Source organism: Postia placenta, assembly GCF_002117355.1.
Source record: "Postia placenta MAD-698-R-SB12 unplaced genomic scaffold POSPLAscaffold_13, whole genome shotgun sequence".
Classification (NCBI taxonomy): domain Eukaryota; kingdom Fungi; phylum Basidiomycota; class Agaricomycetes; order Polyporales; family Adustoporiaceae; genus Rhodonia; species Rhodonia placenta.
This window is the reverse complement of record NW_020169844.1, coordinates 794,850-814,402: the sequence shown is the minus strand read 5'-3', so window position 1 is coordinate 814,402 and position 19,553 is coordinate 794,850. Positions and strand designations below refer to the sequence as shown.

The 19,553-nt window shown below is 53.4% G+C and overlaps 5 protein-coding genes across 5 annotated transcripts; 3 read left to right on the top strand and 2 right to left on the bottom strand.

Annotated features, from left to right (window-relative positions):
• Nucleotides 1-4,012: 4,012 nt before the first annotated feature.
• On the bottom strand, nt 4,013-5,426 carry POSPLADRAFT_1041204 (hypothetical protein). Its single transcript, XM_024477859.1, has 7 exons — nt 5,303-5,426; nt 5,195-5,247; nt 5,126-5,139; nt 4,899-4,995; nt 4,763-4,840; nt 4,556-4,712; nt 4,013-4,501 (listed from the first exon to the last, which is right to left on the bottom strand). Exons 1-7 carry the CDS (start codon nt 5,371-5,373, stop codon nt 4,369-4,371), a joined length of 603 nt encoding a protein of 200 aa, XP_024335773.1. The 5' UTR covers nt 5,374-5,426; the 3' UTR covers nt 4,013-4,368.
• A 1,335-nt stretch (nt 5,427-6,761) lies between these two features.
• On the top strand, nt 6,762-7,841 carry POSPLADRAFT_1152113 (hypothetical protein; the record flags this gene model as incomplete). Its single annotated transcript, XM_024486623.1, has 5 exons — nt 6,762-6,782; nt 6,959-7,030; nt 7,186-7,337; nt 7,390-7,476; nt 7,718-7,841. Coding segments are annotated over 5 exons (456 nt in total), but the record flags the coding sequence as incomplete, so codon positions are not given.
• Nucleotides 7,842-8,119: 278 nt separating this feature from the next.
• POSPLADRAFT_1041203 (hypothetical protein) lies at nt 8,120-9,014 on the top strand (the record flags this gene model as incomplete). The annotated part of the gene is made up of 3 exons (XM_024477858.1): nt 8,120-8,216; nt 8,275-8,358; nt 8,428-9,014. A coding segment is annotated over exon 3 (519 nt), but the record flags the coding sequence as incomplete, so codon positions are not given.
• A 2,563-nt stretch (nt 9,015-11,577) lies between these two features.
• Nucleotides 11,578-15,527, bottom strand: POSPLADRAFT_1049128 (hypothetical protein; the record flags this gene model as incomplete). The annotated part of the gene is made up of 12 exons (XM_024479671.1): nt 11,578-11,592; nt 13,230-13,396; nt 13,455-13,599; nt 13,668-13,872; nt 13,928-14,034; nt 14,086-14,176; nt 14,234-14,414; nt 14,477-14,530; nt 14,578-14,695; nt 14,749-15,130; nt 15,181-15,333; nt 15,382-15,527. The coding sequence occupies 12 exons, from the start codon at nt 15,525-15,527 to the stop codon at nt 11,578-11,580; spliced, it is 1,764 nt and encodes a 587-aa protein (XP_024335770.1).
• A 2,133-nt stretch (nt 15,528-17,660) lies between these two features.
• Nucleotides 17,661-19,369, top strand: POSPLADRAFT_1036031 (hypothetical protein; the record flags this gene model as incomplete). Its single annotated transcript, XM_024477124.1, has 2 exons — nt 17,661-18,714; nt 18,780-19,369. The coding sequence occupies 2 exons, from the start codon at nt 17,661-17,663 to the stop codon at nt 19,367-19,369; spliced, it is 1,644 nt and encodes a 547-aa protein (XP_024335769.1).
• Between the last annotated feature and the right edge of the window lie 184 nt (nt 19,370-19,553).

Genomic DNA, 19,553 nt, shown 5'->3' with positions numbered 1-19,553 from the left:
CAAGATTTGCAGTCTTCCCGACATTCGCATGACCAGTACGAGGGAGGCGGTCTCTCTTGGCACCTGCACTCCTTGGATTCGCATGGACAAGCTACGGCTGTGAGTCACGACCATCAAACCAGTGTAGTACGGTGCAAGAAGTTTCCTCACCGTCACCGTTCCCCGATGAACGAGGACTAGTACCACCTGGGCAATGTGTGTAGGCCTGGGGGGGAGCCATGGGCAATAACAGGAGAGCGACACGATGTATCATAGCTGCATGTGCGTATATATGTGATGTACACTGATTGATCTGTGAGCAAGATTTAAGTGGTACCGTTTGTGGTCAACGAGATAGGCGGTATATCGGACAAGGGTCTAGTGGGCCTAGGCCCTAATCAGTTCTATCCTTCCCTGCTTTCTCTCCCTCCCCTTCGACAATTTTGTAGCCAACATTTTCTGGCAACGGGCATCAAGTGTCGGTAACCCCAGTTTTTGTCTCAAGACATTAGTTGTCATTCGAGCGGCCTGCTGCCACAGTCCGACTCGGCTGGGGGTACTGTACTTTTCGTGTCCAGGCGCTCTGTGGCTGGCTCGTTGTAAATTGTCGCATGGACCACTATGCCGCACAAGGATCCAATCTTCGCGTCACAATACGAGGATGACCAAGATACATTCAGTGGGAACGAGATTGGAAATCCGTCATCTAGGACGATATGCCCCCACCCCCCGCCCCACCCCCCGAAACAACAGTACTGCAGGTGTCTATTGAACGAGCTTCATGGCGCACGAGGCATCAAGACAACACAGAGTATCTATGGCAGTTTTCATATGGCAAATTTGTGAGGGAATAGTCAAGCCATCGGATCAGAGCCCACAGTCCCGTACTCATCCGTCACATCCCTGCACCCGGACCACAGTCCAGGCGTTTAACCAGCTGAATCAACTATTGACGGGCCGTGTGTTGATCTAGGTATTGTGGCGAGCGCCGAGCGGACGTCATCGTGTTCGGGTTGTTTGCGATACCTTCAGGTAGACTTTACGCGAGCTCTGAATCTCCGTAAGGTTTTTGCGCGTTTGATGGAGTTCAGACATCCGTACTTGTGCTCGCTTCCTGTCTTGAAAGAACTTCAGCACCGTTTTCAGGTTGTAAGCGATATATGTTTGTAAGTGCTCTAATTTCAAGTTACTGCTAGCGATACATAGTAGACAGAGTCCAACGCGCGAGAAGGGCGTGTGCGTGATTAAACGCGTGACATAACGCGATGGGCACGGAGGGAGTGTCACGCTCATCCTCTCGTCCCCATATCGTTACTTGAAAGTGGGAGAGCCCGGGAAGATCTGAAGAATCCACAAACCACGGTCGACTGTCGCTGTGCTCGTTTCGCGGTATACCTGTCAGCGAAGCCCACCTTGCCGCGTAGCCTGGCGTCGTGGTATCTGAATCAGCATGTTCCACCTCACCGCATTCCTGCTATACTCCACACCATCCATTATCATTGTGTGCGTAGAGATCTAGCCCAAATTGAAGCACACTAGTCCTGCTCCCCGATTCCTATTTTGTCGTGTGCTGTATGCACGTGCTGGCTCAAGATTCATTTCCCACAAACTGATGGATGTCTTCCCACTCAGCTCATCGTTGTCAAACCACTGCTACCTTGGGTATTCCCACCGTAGGATAGCCGACTAGAAGTGGTCGCAGATCACTATTGACAATGCTATGTCATGCATCATTGCGCCCAGCGAGTGCACTCCTAGGGGTGCGTGTTGCGTTAGATCGTCGTCAATTAACAAATACCGCTCGGCTAATGACTTCAAACATGCCGCACTCTTACACCAATATATGACATCTAAGTTCTGAATCCTATGTGAATGTGTATCAGGCGCTTATTGAGCCGTGAATAGTGGCATGTAGGTTGGATCGATGCGAAAGAACACAAAGAATCTGTGACAATGTGCGACGCTTGCGTGCTTCACATCTTCTGTCCTTCTTTGAATATGAGTCTCATTACCCCCAGATTACCCACGACTTGTCGCCGGCTCGAGTTTGTGGCAGTCTGTCGAGACATTCTGAGGGCTGCCTACACGTATTTTAAGAAAGTCGTACCGCAGTATGTGCAGTCTTCTTTACAATTGCATGTCCAACCCGAGACAGCCAGTTTATTTTGGCACTTGCAATGCTCGGAATAACATTCACAAGCTACGGCTGTGAGTCAGGACCACCAAACCAGTGTAGTACGGCACAAGATGTTTCCTCACCTTTATTTTTCTCTATGCCCGATTGAGTACCCACAATAGTACCACCTGGGCAATGTGTGTAGGTACTATCGCTCTGATAGGGGCCATCATTCGGTCCAAGGGAAGTCATGGCCGATAACAGGAGAATGGTACAAGGTGTGGCCGCAAGCATGTGCGTATATATACGATCATCGACACACTGATTGACCTACGAGCAAGGATCAAGGGGTTTCATTTGTGATCAACGAGATAGGCGATATGTCGGACTCTAAGGGTCCAGTAGACCTTAGGCCCTTATCAATTCTGTCCTTCCCTACATTGCCCCCCTCACCTTCAACAATGTCGTAGCTAGCCATTTCTGGTACCGGCACCAAGTGTCGCCGGTAACCTCAGTTCTTGGTCTGAGACATTAGTCATCTTTTGAGCTGCCTGCTGCTACGGTCAGACTCGGCTGGGTCGCGTACCGAGCATTTTCGTGTTCTACATGTCCTGACAAGACGTGCACATATAGACAATTCTTTGATGCTTGCGTGACTTTCGCACTCCGCGGCCGGACTGCTGACAGGTGATCCGCGTCTCGATGTCCGACGAGCGCTCTGCGTAGGGAGTATCTAGGGGGAGCATCCAAGGGGCAGGCGATCGGTGGATTACTCATATCAACTCTAGTGGTGGTAGTGGTACAATCGGTGACCGGGGTCCCCAAATTCACTAACTCGCTCGATTTCCGTAAATAACATTCTGCAAGTGCAAATCTTCAAATGTAGCTTCTAAAAGTTTGTAGCGTTACATACCCAACATACACTTGGTGCCTGTGCACTTGAAATGGCAGTTCGATAGACAATGTTCCGTGCGTGAGGAATACCAAGTGCGGCCTTTGGGCGCTTGTCTCGTCCTGCGCGCTCGCTGCATTATTAGCGCCCATCCCGTCTTGAGCTCATTCTATCTTGCAATCTAATCAGATCTGTCACTTCGTACTCTCTCAGAAGTACTAGTACTATATATACCACGAAATACATAACTTAAGCATGGATTATGTATTTTGGAATAACAATGGATGATCCGCCATATAACATAATGCAAGTTTTCTGCTTCAGTAGTATACTGTAAGCTTTTTCTCGACCACTGTTCTTCTCATTGCGAATCTCTATGAGATCCACCTTCTCTGATATCCCAATTAGCGACGCTATCAAGGCATCATGAAGTTTGGCTGCAAGCCAGCAGTCTCAATAGTAATAGGAGACCCAACGTGTAAATTGTCGAGGCGAAATACAATACTCAGATCGTCAGTGTACTGTAGTGTGGACGATCTAATCAGAGATAAGGAGGATGCCCCACCCAATCGGTGACCGGGGGCCAGCGCTAAACTAACGAGGGTTGGAGTGAAAAAATAACAGAGCGCCTGCCCCTTGGGAGCATCCACTGGTAAGGGGCGATAGTATGGGGAACCTGTGATCTTGGTCGCAAGGGACATGACAGTTGCATGACACCCCATGAGACAGTGTGGAGAAATACTGACTGTTAGGTAGTCATTTAGTCTTTCCAGTCATGCCGAATCCGAAAACCTAGCTCGGCCCCCGTGCGTATTCGGGAGTACTTGTTCGGCTTCGTTTGCATCTGTCGATTGGGGAAGTCTCCTTGAATCCATCCCCAAGGGCCGAATACCCTACTACAGCGAACAACTGAACCCTTCCTTGAGGACATCACTATGTTATTGTTGCATCAGTCTACGCATCCAACCCATGAAAGTGACAGATAGCAAGAGTCAATTCTAGATTCACTTCTCGCACGCATCTAGTTCATGTAGTAAAAAAGTTTCATTCGGGTCATTGGATCATGAGGGGGACGTGTCTGGTATCAGGCGGCTGCTACAAGATAAGTCTCACAACCCAAACGGACTCGAAGGCCAACACGCGGACTGTACGCAAGGCAAACGAACGTATGGTACTAAAGAACAAACAATCAGGTATTACAGAATCAGGGTACGGGGCGAGAGAGATCAATTATGTAAAACAACCGCGAGCGTACGGTATCACAGCTCGGGGAGGGCTGATCATATGAGAAAGGGTTCGTCCGTTTGTATGTCTGTCGAGTCCGAGGAGTAGGAAACACATAGACAGGGACATCTGCCCTTTTACGGCAAGGCGCGCACGCTTAAGCGAGGAAGGCAACCAGCGCAGCACCGGCAGCACCAACAGCGAACAAGTTGGCAGCGACGGCAAGCGCGCCACCTGTGTTCGCGGCGCCAGACGCGGAGGTTGTGCTAGATGCACTGGTGGAACCAGACCTAATGATGTGCACTGTGAGAGGTAATCACGACTGACTGCGTGACAGAACATACGCGGAACCAGAGGATGCGGGAGCGGTAGAGCTGGCAGCTGCGCTGGAGCCAGAGGCAGCCGTGGTAGCAGCCGCAGAGGTGCTGGCACCCGAGGCCGAGGAAGACGCGGACGATGCACCCGAGGAGGCGCTGGCGCTACCACCGATGCAGCTTGAGCCTGGAAATTTCATGAGCACAAAACTGGGAATCACATAATCGCACACGTACTGCCAGCGTTGATGTTGAAGGGCGCGCACTGGTTGGTAGCACCGGTGCTGTCCTTGATGGTCAGACTGACCTGCTGGCCTGTGAAGTGAAACGGTCAACTCTGCACGGGCTGATTTGCGATGCATAAGCAACTGACTACTCGTGATGTTCGTCGGCCAGGTGAAGCTGGTACCGTCCAGGGGACCATACTGCTGGAGAGGGGCGCCAGAGGGGTCGTTGCCCGGCTCGATGCTGTAAATAGACGAATGAGACATGCATACTCGACTCATGCTTTCAACCGGCTTACCTCTAGCAAATGCCCAGCCAATGAAGGTCGACTCGTTACACTCTGCCATATGCCTCAAAACAATCAAACGAACATACCAGGTAGTAAGGACCTGTACGAAAACTTCATGAGACACTGCACATTAAAAATAGAACGAACAAGCGTACCAGTTCCACCAGACCAGGTCAGCAGGGTAGGAATGCACTCGGACACATCAGAACTGCCATACACAAATGTCAGGAACGAACAGTAACCGTAGGCCAACTGCGACGCACGGAGTGTTGATGGTCAAACCAGCGACGCCAGAGGCGAAGGCGGCGAGAGCGACAAGGATGATGGACTTCATTGCTGAGGCAGGGAGCGAACAACAGACGTCGGTGGGGCGAGCTTGTGGGACGGGGAAGAGCTGGAAACCGTGGAATCAGGAGGTTGACGGGGGCCTTATATGACCGGAGGGACCCGGCTTGTTTGTTTGGCTGATCGAGGCACGCTGATTTTTCTCGGCCGTTCGACGGGAACGTCTGCTCCCTGACGTCGTCTATCGGTCGCCCAGCGGACCCCTCTACAGCTCCCGCCGCCTGCAGCCTCGCCGCCGCGGCCTGCGAGAGCCATCACCCGCTCGTGCAGCACAGTTGTATAGGGTTCCAGCCATTTCTACTGTGGGCGTAACGTGTGGGGCAGCTGCACGGAATGCGTCATACACAATCTAAGCGAAACGACCATCAGACATCTCCGTCTCCATGATTCCTTCCTCCGAGCCTATTTCCACCTAGTTTCCATCCGAATGATCGTCTGACCGTCTCACTGCCTGCCCGCTCCTCGGTCTGCGGCTGCCTGGTAGCCTCCCAAGTTGGGATGCGACCGCCTCAAAATTTTGCTGTCTGCAGATCAATTTCACGGACGCCGGAGCGTGGTCAGCAGGCCCGAAGTCAAACCTTGAATCTGCAGAAACGATCTCACGAACCAAGTTCCCCCGCTGCTGCCGGCTTGAATCCCTGCTGTTCTTTTCTCGCCTCCCAAGTGTGCAAGCAGACTCGAACTTGCTATGACTTGCCTGCGTCGTTTGCCATTGGAACAGTATTTATGTTGGGCAGCGTTGCTTCCGAATCCGGACTTTCCGTGCTCTCTCGCAGTGACGTAAGTATGCCAAGCCTACGAATGCTCCACGAGTCTCTGACGCAGCTGCCCCGCCGAATTCAGTCTTGAGCTAAAAATATAACATCCACTCACGCTCAAATCCTCGAGGCTTTGGCACCATTTTGGACATGTTTGTCACCAGATTAAACCTATTCGTTGTCAATCGTCGTATGGACGGCCATACTGCACGGGGATGCAATCTTCGGGCGTCGCGAAATATGAATGACAAGAATATATCCGGTGGGAGCGAAACTGGAAACCTGACATCTACTGGGATGATATGCTTCCTCCATGCGTCTGTTGGACGATCTTTGTAGTGCACGAGGCATCAATACAGCACAGAGTATCTATGGCAGTGCTCCCATGGCATGGCAAATGTGCGAGGGAAATAATAGTCAAGCTATCGGACCGGTGCCCACTTTCTCATACTCATCTGTGTTATCCCTGCACCCGGACATAGAACGCCCAAGGTACGGCGAGATTCACTGTCCACCAGGCGTGTGACCCATCGAATATCATGTTCACGGGCCGGTGTGTTGTAGCCAGGGATTGTGACGAGCGCACGCCATCCTGTTCGGATTGTTTGTGGTACCTTGCAGACTTCGCGCGAGCCTCTGTGTGAGTCTTTGCGCGTTCGATGGAATTTAGACAACCGCAATGTATCTTTGTTACTTGTGCTCGCTTCCGGTCTTAGGCTATTTTCAGCACCATTCTTAAGTTGTAGACCGTAGAATCTCCCAAGCTATCATTCTCTTCTATTTATCACATCTGCAAAGCTGCATTCCCCCTGGTAGAACGGCGGTAGCCTCGAGCAGGACGCGTCGTCTATAGATGTCTCGCGGCATAGGAGGAACCTCCTGTGCGAGGTACCTGTAGGACGGGCGTACCTCTGCGAGCCTCTGTAGCCATCAACGTGATGGGTAGATTGGCAGAACAATCCCCTGCGCGATTTGGCTGCTTATCCATCTTTGCGCAGCGCAGTGTGTGTCTTCGAATGGAAAAAAATCATATTATGATGTAGAGTAGAGAACAAAACCTGGTCGAGCTGCGAAGTCCGGTATATGGACTGTGCTACTTGAAGCACCCCCACTCGCTGCGCCAATGGGCCAACTACTCGGCGCAACATTCACAAGCTCATATAGACATGCAACGGGAGCTACTACAGACGATTGGGTGAGAGTGCGAGTCTCCTTGCCACACCATCATCTTATTACCTAGGCTACAGACTACTGGCCTCGTTCAAGAACGAGCTGCTGCCAGTTGCACAGGACGACGAATTGCCCGACAACGACTTTGCGAGCACCCCAAATGAGTGCCGTTAAGCTCCATAGTCGTACTCCTGATGTACCGTAGGCCCGAAGTACCGTATCGCAATGAAAATAGACACAATTTGATTCATATATTTTGTTTCGAAATGTCCGACAATCATATCATGTTACCAAGCAAGGAGATAAATCCAGGCTGCGTAATGTAATGACGGCAACCGGGATCCATGCGTGCCTACAGAGTCCGATACGTCTATGCGACTCCCGTGCTACAGACTCCTCCTATAGGACTGTCGCGCTACACGGGACTCCTGTAGACAGGGGTCTGGAAATATGCCTATGGGACCTACGCGGTCTATGCGAGACCCGCGTGGGCATCGTCGAGTTTGCAGATGTCAAGCGATCTAACTGAGTCTTTGCTCGTCAACGCGCGAGAAAGGCGCATGCGTGATTAAACGCGTGACATAACGCGATAGGCGCGGAAGGAATGTCACGCTCATCCCCAGATCGTTACTTGAAATTGGGAGAGCCCCGTAAGATTCCACATTGTCCGAGGAATCCACTCCACGCCATCCCGGAATTGTCGTTGTGCGCATAGATACTTGGCCTAAATTGGAGTATACCAGTCGTACTCCCCCGCTTCCTATCTTGTCGTCTGCTGTTACGCACGTGCCACAAGATTCAGTTTCCCCAAACTGATCTCTTCTCGCTCAGCTCATAGCCCTATAACGAGCTCAAGGGATCCTGTTGCCCAGCCATGACCAACATGTTGCACAACTGGCTACACATAAAGCTACTGCTGTCGCAACTGGAATTTACATCGATGAGGTGATCGTATCTCACAGATGTATAGCTCATGCGATGCTGAATGGGATTTATTATAACCCTGCATGTCATCGGGTCGGATCTCACGTAACAGTCCAGCCTTGGTGAGTCTCATGAACCAAAAACATACTGTCGCAACATTGTCCGAGATATTGACCAAGATATGCCATCAGCTGAACAGCATTGCCGATGACCTGATGTCGATTCTTCTGGCTATACGAACGATCGTCAACATGTCATCATGCATCAATCATCTCCCTGTCGAGCTCCTCACCGATATCTTTGCTCATGTATCCTCTCCATTCGTGGATCGCCGAAGTAATGCAGAGAGAGAAGTGGTATGGCCGACGCTTTTCGGACTCAAGGACGCCACCGCTTTAATTCCCCTGATGCATGTATGCCGCCACTGGCGCGCCGTCGCGTTGCAGTCATCATCACTATGGACGACTCTTCATGGCCGAATGCATACATTGGAAGCCGACGAATACCTCGCCCGCTCACAGGGCACGGCGTTACATGTTGTCAATTTTCCTCATGGCCGCCTCGATATTGAGCACTTGTGCCAAATGTTCGGATCCCGCATACGATCACTTTTTTGCGACAGGTCATACGATCATAGATGCCTCGAACTTGGCGACACTAACATCGACACATTTGGACTAAGCTCAGCCTATTCTCTTTACCCCCTTCCTTCCCCGTTGCCACTCAAGAGTACTACTAGGTTAAAGGTGCTCGTCTTGAATCACATCAGGTGGATCCCGGAGAACAGCTTCTCGAACTTGACGCATCTCTTCATTGCAAACATTCAAGTCCGCACGTCTCAGCTGCTCGAACTACTGGCCAGCACACCAAAAATAACCGACTTGGGCCTGCACGAGCTGCGTATCGACTTGAAAGAGCGCTCCTCTGAAGGCCTTGGCTTTCCTGTAGCCAACCTTGCTTACTTGCGCCGCCTTAGCGTAGGAAATTTAACTGCATCCCATATTTTTCCTCTCTCTACCCAGATGATTGTCCCTTCTCTGTCAGCCGCGAGTTTTGATGGATATTATCCCATCATCATCCCGACATCGTCTCGTCTGCTCACCGGCATTGAATACATAGCCGTACGCATGTCTTCCAGCAGTGCTCAGATGGCAGTCGTCGCCACGTGCCAATCGTCCGCCGTGCGCTTTTCACGTCCCCACAACCGTCGTAGTGGGTCATGGATTGCTGGATCGCTTGCAAAGTTGCCCGGTCGGGAAACGATCAGAGAACTCTGGCTCGACCACGAATATGCCATTGGCCGCGACGACCTAAAGTGTCTCCTTCAATCTCTCCCAGGACTGACGAGGTTGTATACCAACGCGTCTCAGTTGCAACACCTGCACGGCTGGCTTTCGAACTCAAAAAATCGGATTTATTGCCCGAAGTTGACGACACTTTATCTGATGTGGACGCGCCATTTCCCCGACAGAATATTCGATGTCGTCGGCGACCGTGCTCGTCTATGCTGTCCCCTGAAAGAAGTCGTCATTCACCAACGCGGACCATCTTCCGAGGGCGATTGGAGGGATCATGCGCTTGAGGCCCTCCAACCTTACGTCGAAACGATACGGTTCGTTGGACCGGATGGTGAAGCCCCGATGATAGCCGTCCCTGATGCATGCATTAATGGGAGCCCTTCGCCGTATTTTTGGCCGAAGGACTGGGTAAGCAATCGCTTTCATGAGAGGTGTTGCGAGGCTGATCGGCATACGGACGTACGCAGTACGCGTACTAGTTGCAGAACATTGCTTCGGAAGTTGTACCCTGTGATTGGATTGGCCGATCCAACAAACAAAGTCGAGATGGATATCTATGCCGATTTCACGCATTTTACGTAGCCAGATGTGTTCACATCATGGGTAAGCCACTCGCGGTAATGATCCAAGTGAAGGCTGGCCATGCCACCAGCGATGTTACAAGTTTACGCCCTCATACATGTGCCAAGATTGGTCTGCTCCCGGGGTGAAGGGGGGTTTATTCTCTATGTCATTGTAGAGCTTCACGGTCAACGCAAAGCGTAGTTCCTCTTGAATCAACGATTTGTTTCACGATGTAGCACGGAACTGTGACATAACCTGTGTGATGGGCAGTCGTACAGAATTAGTCCTCCGATGTACTAAACTGCTGTGAGCAGACGTCGTGATGGCGAAGCATTCACAGCCCGCTTTACTACATTAGTGACGGCGGATCGCTCCTGAGCCGGACTTTATGTTCGCCATGTCTACATGGTCATTGGTATCGTTCCCCAGGTAAAACATATGGGTACATGTACTAGATCTACAATCACATTACAAACAACGAATCGAACCATGCTATCCAAAGAGCAGGAGAATGTCCACGTTCATGCGCACGAGAGACGGGAAGAAACTGTGTCGACAATTTACTTCTTCTTTTTACCCTTCTTCTTTCCAGGCCCACCGCCACTGTTATCCCCTGTGGTCGCAGCGGATTCCGACCTCGACACCGCCTGTGGTGTGCTAGCAGCGTCGCCAGTGGTGTTGCCCTTTTTACCCTTCTTCTTAATCTTCTTCACTGGTATGCCCCAATCTTCCTCTTCCTTCTGCTCGCCGTCACCTGCATTCTCTCCGTCTACATTCTCGGCCGGATCGTCACCTGCGCCCTCCTCACCATTAGCACCTTCGCCTTCCGCGTTAGCCGCTGTGTTTGCTTCCGCGTCAGGCTGGGGGACTTCCACCTCGGTTACCAGCGGCGCTGCTTCGGCAGTCAATTCCGGCTGAGACTCTTCTGGCTTGGTCTCGGCAGCAGCAGTCTCTTCAGCCTGCCTGGCACTTTCCTCCTCTTCCTGCTTGTTAGCTTCAGCCTCTGCCGCCGCCTCATCATCGGCAATGCGCTTGGCTTCAGCGGCCGCTGTTTCCTCAGCCAATCTTGCAGCGTCAGCGGCCGTTGCTTCCTCGGCCAGTTTTGCAGCGTCAGCGGCTGCTGCTTCCTCAGCCAGTCTTGTAGTTTCGGCCTCATCAGCCTTCCGCTTGGATTCTGCTGCTTCCTCCTCCGCCTTTCTTGTCTCTTCCTCCAACTTCCGCTTCTCCGCTTCTTCTGCCTCCAACCGCGCTGCCTCTGCTTGTGTCGCTTCCTGTGCTCTCTTTTCTTCCTCCGCCTTTTGGGCCTCCTCAAGTTTCCTGGCCTCTTCAGCTTTTGCGGAGTCTGATTCTTGATTGGCAGCCATCCCACTGCCAAACAATGTACTGCCAAACCCTCCGAACAAGCTGCCACCTCCGTTGCTGCTTCCAGCTTTTGACTTGGGGCGACCAGTACCCCACGCCGGGCCGTTAGATAGGAAATCAGAGAACAGGCCCCTCGCCTCATTGCCTGCAGGCTGGCCAGGAGATGACAACAAGTCAGAGAGACCGGCAGGCGGGGGTGGTGGCGGGGCTGTCGTGTTGACGTCGGTAAACCAGCCAGGGTTGTCTGCGCCATTGCTCCAGCCGCCGCCATTGTCGCCAGTGCTACCGTTACCAGCGGAGTTGCCCCAATCACCGCCTCCGTTATCCCAGTCATCACCGCCTCCTGGGTTGTCCCAGCCACCGGGAGCATCAGCCGATGCTGTCTGCGCCTCTGCGGGTGCAGGCTCAGGTTCCTCAGCCACCTCTGCTAGCGTTTCCAGTGGTGCAGAAGCGAGTTCCTGGATGGGTTCTAACGTAACCCCCAGCGCCGGCTCAGGTTCGGGTTGTGGTACAGAGTTCAGTGCAGCTGGCTCAGAGGCTTGCTCTGGCTCACTGGCCGGCGGCATGTTCCATGTGGGCGGGGGAGGGACGAAAGCGTCATCGTAGGGTGATGGGTATTGTGGTGCTTCAGCTAGCGGCGTTGTGTCAGTCCTAGGTGTAGGGACCTTGGATGCCGACTTCGGGGTGGACGCCTTTGAAGCCGCTTTGGATGTCGCGGCGGGTGTAGGTGCCTTGGACGCTTCCTTAGGTGTCGAAGCCTTCGACGCGGTTTTCGGTGTAGGTGCTTTGGACGTCCCTTTGGGAGTAGACGCCTTCGAGAGGGACTTTGGCGTCGGGGCCACGGAGACTTCTTGCGGCGTAGAGGCCTTCGAAGCCTCCTTGGGTGTGGGGGGCTTCGAGACCTCTTTTGGTGTAGGAGCCCTCGTTGCATCCTTCGGTGTCGGTGTCCTCGACAAGTCTCTCGGCGTCGCCGCCTTCGATACCTCCTTCGGTGTTGCAGCGTGCGAGATCTCCTTTGGCGTCGCTGCGTATGACAAGTCTCTGGGAGTGGCCGCCTTCGAGACTTCCTTCGGGGTCGCGACCTTCGAGGCCTCGCGGGGAGTCACAACTGCGGTCTCATCCCGTGGGACTACCATGCTCGAACGCACAGAACCACCGAGCGGTGATGGCAGCGGGCTTTGCTGCTTCGATGACGCGCCCCATACGGAAGAAAGGGTCTCGCCAAGTTGAGTACTCCCGCTCCTAGTTGAGGCCATCGAGCGGCCCGAGGTGTTGATGGAGCGGTCAACCTCGCGCATGGGCTCGGCGCGTGGAGTCTCCGGTATGATCTCGCGTTCCTTGCCCTTGCCAGTGGCCGATGACGAGTGGATCTCGGTGCGAGCAGTGCTGCGAATCGACGACGAACGCGAGAGGTCGGACCGCGCAACGTCCATGCTAGGTATCTTGGGCGTTGGTTGTGCCGAGTGCGAGTGCCGGGAGCTGGTGCGAGTAGGATCGCGTGATGGAGCGCGCGATGCTTTCTGCGAGGGGTAATCGGATTGTGAAGACACAATAGTCATATGATCTTCCGGAGAATCGTCTGGTTCGTCCTCCTCCGCGCGGTGTCCGCTCTCGTTGTAGACGATGGATGCAGGGCCACTGCAATAAACATGGAGCGTCAGTACATGTTAAGACATGCTTCAAAGCGACACGTACTATCTCGTTTTACCCTGATTTGAGAGGTATCATACATCAGTATACCAGTTTTGCAATAATGAGCAAGGACTCACGTTGTCAATCCACTTGATGCGTGCCCTGAACTCTGTCAGTCCGAAATGGATCTCAATGTTGAAGACGATGTTGTAGTATGTCTTCCCACTTTTCCCTGGCTTCGCCTGTGCGCTCCCGGCCAGCGGGGACAAATCCGCACGCACATAGCACAGGGTCGAAAAGTCCTCTGAACGACAAGTGTCAGGAGAGGAAACGTTGTCGGACTGCGCAAGTTCGAAACTCACCCTTGTTTCGTAGTATCCACTTTGGAATCGTATCGCCACCACGGTAACACCAGAGCTCGACCTCAAAAACTGAAAGAGTGGCGATGTTGGTCACCTCCGTGCAGTACTTCCTGCTGAAAACGGTCGACTCTTTGACTTTGAGTCCCTGTTTCCATCACAGATGCGCATACGTCAGCTGGTCCTGAATATCACTCCTCCAGCGCTCGTACGCACCCTTGATAGGATGCAATCGAACGCATCAGGTAAGAGTTTCGGCCCCGATGGCAACTCGAAGAGCCGATGCTGTCTCGCGACGTGCTCCTCGTCTTCTGAGTTGAACTCGCGCAGGTATTCCACGCCGTACATGAACTTCGACATGCGCGCGGAGACATGGTGGTCGCAGTAAAAGCCGATCGCACCATCTGCGACGGCCTTTGAGCTAGGATCATACCCGTGTTAGTGTACGAACATTAGGATGCGTCAAATGTGCATACGTTTGGCTGTCTGGTCGGCTGACGGTGACATGGAGCGGTGTCAGGCGTTCTTGTAGTTGACTAAAGAGCCATGGACTGGCCGCAAATCCACCGACAAGCCATACGGACTAGACGAGTGAGGTCGGCAACGGAAACCGGGGGATGGTATGCATGCCTACCTTGATAGCTCCACCGGAAGCCTGTATCTGTGCCTTGATGGATGCGACTGCCGACTCTATTGATGGTTCGAATAGCGCTGCTACCTCAGCTCTGTCAAGACAGCAAGTGAATTCAATGGTAGCATAGTGAGAATCAGATATTACAAACCCTGTCAACTTGAGCTGACCACCACGTATGCCCACCGTCGGGTCTTTATCCAACGGAGACCCAAATGGCACGAACTGCAGCTCCTTGTTGTCGCGAAACAGTCGCTTTGTCGTCTCGTCGAAGCGCTTTGTGATGTGATCCAGCGAGTCCGGCGTACCATACTTCGACGCCTTCAATTTCTCTATCAAGCACGACAACGTGGTGTTAATTTCACCGGCAAACGTCACGTCATGATACACACACCCTCGAAGAATGCGCGTGCCCGACGACTAACGAACACGGAGCCAGCGAAGACACCTGAGGGACTGTGAGAGGCTAGAAGACAGGCACGTTGCAGAACGTACAATCGGGCGGCGCGATCTCTTCAATCACAAGGGGAGCACTCCCGCGGATGGCGTATGAGCTAATGTCAAGGGTCCCGCCTCCGGCGTCTGCAACAATGAAACCATGTCCAGATGGATTCTGAGAGAGCCCGATCACCTCTTCTGCAAAACCTTCGCGAGATAGTGACGTACCTGCAAGACGTCCGCTGCCAGCCCGTTCAACACGCACGCGTGCAGACTGGCCTCACCCTCTGTCACAAAGCGTATCCGTGCCTTGCCTTCGTCTGTATCGGGTATCAGTCCACCGTACACCGCTGCTCGGCGCATCTTCGTTTGCTGCGCTCCCTCCCACCCGTTTGGATGGCTCAGCACGAACTGAATGTCGTGTTCGACCGCTCGCCACAGAGACAAGCCGTTCGCGTGCGTGTCGACGATGAAGGAACGGGTACATTGGAAGAGATATGCAAGGAAGTCGCCGAAAACATCCACCGCGTTCTTTCCCCGGGGAAGCGGCGCGAAGCGCATCCCGTTCATCTTCAGCTTCATGGCCTTTGGCCGCAGCCGGAGTTTGAAGCTACAGGAGCTCAGATCCCGATACCAGCGTGATCGATACATCACACTCACAGCTCGACCATGAGCCAATTCTCGTCCTCCGCCTCCGCGACGATCGAGGCACTCTCGGCTTCCGCCCCTGCCGCGACCATCTTTGCGGCACGATCGTAGTACATGATGGATGGTATCTTCGAGTTACCTGCAACATGTTCCTGCCCCGGAAATCTACACACTAAGCACGATCAAGGCCAACATGAAACGCACTCCACATACCGAGTAACCCCGTGGATCTTGGGAACCTCCCCGGGTTCAAGAATTGCATACGAGACACCACTGAAGGTTGTCCCAATATCGAGAGCGAGTACGAGACTTCGCGAGAGCCCGTTGTAGGGCTTGCGGGTGCCCGACGCGGGCTTCATCGTTCAAGCTGGTCTTCGGGTACGCGCAGAAAGGTCGGACTGTCACTGTGAAGAGTAGATAAGAGACGGCCAGGAGAAATCAAGAGCTACAGCGCCGTAGACTAGCAGATATAGGGTCGCACGCCGTCGTGCTCGGACCTAGAGCAGGTGAACAGCCAAAAAGAAAAACACGAGGCATCATAGAACTATGGATAGAGGTGTCCATTGTAGGCCATTCGCATGTAACGCGTATCACGTAAGCATACACGAGTCCGCAACGCGGTTGTGGCGAGGCGATCAGCATGCGAATAGCGACGCGTCTCCTCCCAATCGCGTCCGGGTGTGCTGGATATCCATCGAACCGCAGCGATGATGTAGTGCAGGACAAAATGCGTGAGGAAGATGACACCGGCGGCGCGCTCGCAGTGCAGGCTTGCACCTTCCATGCGGAGACGAAATGACTCTACGTCAGCACCACCACGCCTGGACCGCAGCAACATGGAGGATACCTGCAAGCAAAGCTGTGCATACCTTGTAGCTGGATTTGATACTTTGGGTTATCTTCCAGAGAACCCTTTGCCACGAGACTTCAGGACCTCTGATATCCAGATGACTCGCCCATGACCTGCAGTCGGGAATGGCCCAGTCATCTCAGGCCTGTTTCACGCCTGCGGGTTCTGTCAGGGTCCGAAGTTCGCACACTCTTTCTCGGAGATGTTATGCCTGTATGCGCATTCGACTCGGGAAAAATCATAGAAGGCGCTTTCTTGATACATAGTCGGACCAGATGGTTGGTGAAGAGCAGAATGATACTTAAAAACAGCATGCAACGAGAATGGCAAGTAACAACGTGTATATTGTGCAAGATTATGGATGAAAGCTATCGTGACGTGTGAGGAAATAGAATACCCGAGTGAACCCAAAAAGGGAACCGAGGCTACCATAAAAGGGATGCGCTTGCGCTGGATACAACAAGTTCTGGATATGGATCGACTCTCATTCAATATTCATGTTCGATATGTGGTCAGCAACGTAGAATATACAAGTTCATTACTTAAGAAATGTGATCACAACCCACCGATACATGTGCCCATCGTGGGCACTGAGACGCAGTCAAGACAATCCGCAGCTACCCTGTGCCCCTGCGTAGACGTGTGAACGCCTAAGCTCCAACTTTGTCAGCAGCTGTACTGTAGCGGTATACTTGCATGTACATAAGGTGTCTCTAGCCCCAACTTTGAACGTTACCTCTCAAGTTTACAGATATGTTGACGATAAATCAAGTCTCTTGCTGATCTTACCGAAAGCAGTGGTCCTCTTTCCTTTCTTGGTCTGTAATGACGGCCCTTTGACTATCTGTTATCAACTTTGTCTTGCGATACTCCGGCGCTTACATACATCGTCTCCTTGACTTCTTACCAACATGCATGCATGATGACCTATGCGGTCTGCTCTTACATTGAACAGACCTAGTCCAGACTCACGTTTGCAAAAGTGTCTGACCAGCATCCTGAAGCCGGTTACCGTTAGTCCCCTGACCATCGGGGATCTCCTCATAAACTCATACTAACTCACGGAATACCACGCCAAGGCCTACAGCGTATGAAATAGCCGGGGTGAAACAGACGCCTCGACCCTTGCTCGAAGCATCGCAGAAGAATGCACATGAACCTCACTCAGGAGACGTCGCCTCAGGATGAGCGGCAACAGAGTATGATCGAATGTGGCCTCGCGGGAAGACTTCGGCGGCTGCAACTTGCCTTCTGCAGACGGCTTCACTCACACCATCCGTCAAGAGCCATTCACGTATCCAGCTCTTCGTGCACGACCCACTGTTCGGAAGATAGTTGACGAGAATGGATACATCCGCCGCTGAAGCGGAATAGAGGTCAGATGGTACTCGAAGTCAATGGCTAGTAAGGGAAGATTACGTCCCACTGGAAAGCGCCGCCGGCATCAACACGAGTTGGCGATCGCCGATACGCGTGGATGCAGGCCCCTCCCAGCGACGCAGGATTCTCTGAGTCCTGCCTCACACAGCGCAGTCACAAGCCTGCAGTCCCTTCTGGGAGGACTCTCATATTATAGCAAACAGAGTGAGGTCCGCGAACACACATCTACCCCGCGAGTGAATCGCAGCCACTAATCCGCATCATGCATGTCAGACTACCCAGCGACTCCACCGTCGAGTTCTACACCCTCCGCGGGCCTGCATCGCCCGCCAGGTACAGGACCGAGTCAGGCGAGCACACGCCCGTCAGCGATCCCATCGCGCGCCTGACGCGGGAGTGCAGCGCACTTCGCCTCCGACTGGCTACCGCCGAACGTCGAGAGCGCCAAAGTCTGTACGACTCATCGACTGCGCCAAGCTCCGCCCGCACGCCCCCCTCCGCCCGACTAGAACTCGCCATCGACACTGCATTCGCGTACAGGGACACCGCACGTACACAACTGCAGACTGAAGTCATGAAGCTCGCAGAGCGCTACAAGGCGCTAGAGAAGACGCTACGGGAGATGCAGGAGACGCTGCGGACCCAGGACAAGGAGATCGAGGCCTTGAGGCAGGAGAGAGACAGGCTGATCGCAGAGAGGGATCAGGCACGCTCGGAGAGAGATCAGGAGCGTGCAAAGGGTCAGATTGTTACTGATGAGAGCAGGTCAGACAACGGTGTCGTGCAGATGTCTAACACAGGAGAGAGGAAGAACCGACATCGCAGCCGCAGTCGCAGCAGACCTCAGGTACACCGTATGGAACCCATTCCTCCCGTACCGGCTACCCCACGCGTGTCCGCGGATGCGGAGCAATTCGCTCGTGCGCGGAGCATGGACATCTTCCTCACGAAGACAGACAGCTGGTCCGGCGCGCAGGTCATACAGGCTGTCGAAGACTTGAATACAGAGATAAACCAATTCGCCGCATCGGCGACCGAGGCATGTGTGTTTGCGAAAAGAATGAAGAGCCGCAATACTCCCCCGAACGAGGACCCGAGCGCGATGCAGGAGGAGGAGAATGCTCCATGGCTGGGTGAGGCCTTCGCGCGAGTCCTTGGGACCCGCGATCACGCACAGGATCCAATCCTTGTCCAGCTTGCGCTGCAAGCCAGCATCGCGACGTGTTGCGCCCGCTCGCTGTCGCTCTTCTGCGTAGGCTTCCCGTCCAAGCTCGACGCCCTGCTGTCACGTGTACTGACGTATATGCAATCTGCCGGTACGTCTCTCATGTTAGCCAGATGTCATGATGCGCGATGGGTGCCCATACCCGGTTCCTTGTAGAGCCCCAGGCGACGTCAGCACGGTGGCGGGCGCTGACACACCGGACAATTCGTATGTTGTATCCGGGACTGGAGGAGTACGCCATCACAGAGCTCGTGGCGACGATGCTGCGCTGGTCTGCGACTGTCTTCGCGCTCGCAGGCTCGTCGCCTGCCGGCGAGCACACGCCGCCGCTCGTGCTGAGCACGCAGCTGCGGCGCATCGCGGATGCCGTGTACAAGCTGGCGCGTGTGACGCGCGAGGAGATCCTCTCGACGGGCTTCGAGGTCGTGCTCGTGGAGAGCGGTGAGGAATTTGAGGACGGCAAAATGACGAACAAGATGCGGGATTACGAGGAGTATCTCGCGGACGACCACGGGCACGCAGGGGCGAGGCCGGACGGTTATGCCGGCGGTGACAGAAAGGTGAATGGCGATCAGGGGCAGGTGGTGTTGTGCACGACCGAGCTCGGCCTGCGCTGCATCACGAGGAAGACTAGCAAGGGCGCAGCATCTGACGAAGATGCGCAAGATGATTTATTCGAGAACAGAATGCTGCTGTTGCCCAAGGTGGTCCTCAACTCGGGCGTGGATGCAATCGGCCGCGCATAGCGAGCGTATTTAGTCTGAGGGTGTTCGCCTATTTACGTGGATCCGTATCTTTTTGCTTCATGTGCTTGGGCCAATGACTCGAGTGAGAAATGTAATTCTAGTGTATTTAGATTATTGTGCCCGGTAAATTAGTGGTTCTCGGAAGTTGTAGCAATAATGTCAGCAGTACGTGTCGAGCCCTTCA

Bases quoted from the DNA above. Each gene is read 5' to 3' on its own strand.
- POSPLADRAFT_1041204 (XM_024477859.1), bottom strand. From the start codon at position 5,373: ATGAAGTCCATCATCCTTGTCGCTCTCGCCGCCTTCGCCTCTGGCGTC. The intron at 5,248-5,302 runs GTGCGTCGCAGT...TGTGTATGGCAG, and splicing joins GGTTTGACCATCAACACTCC to TTCTGATGTGTCCGAGTGCA. The intron at 4,502-4,555 runs GTATGTTCTGTC...GCACATCATTAG, and splicing joins CCCGCATCCTCTGGTTCCGC to GTCTGGTTCCACCAGTGCAT.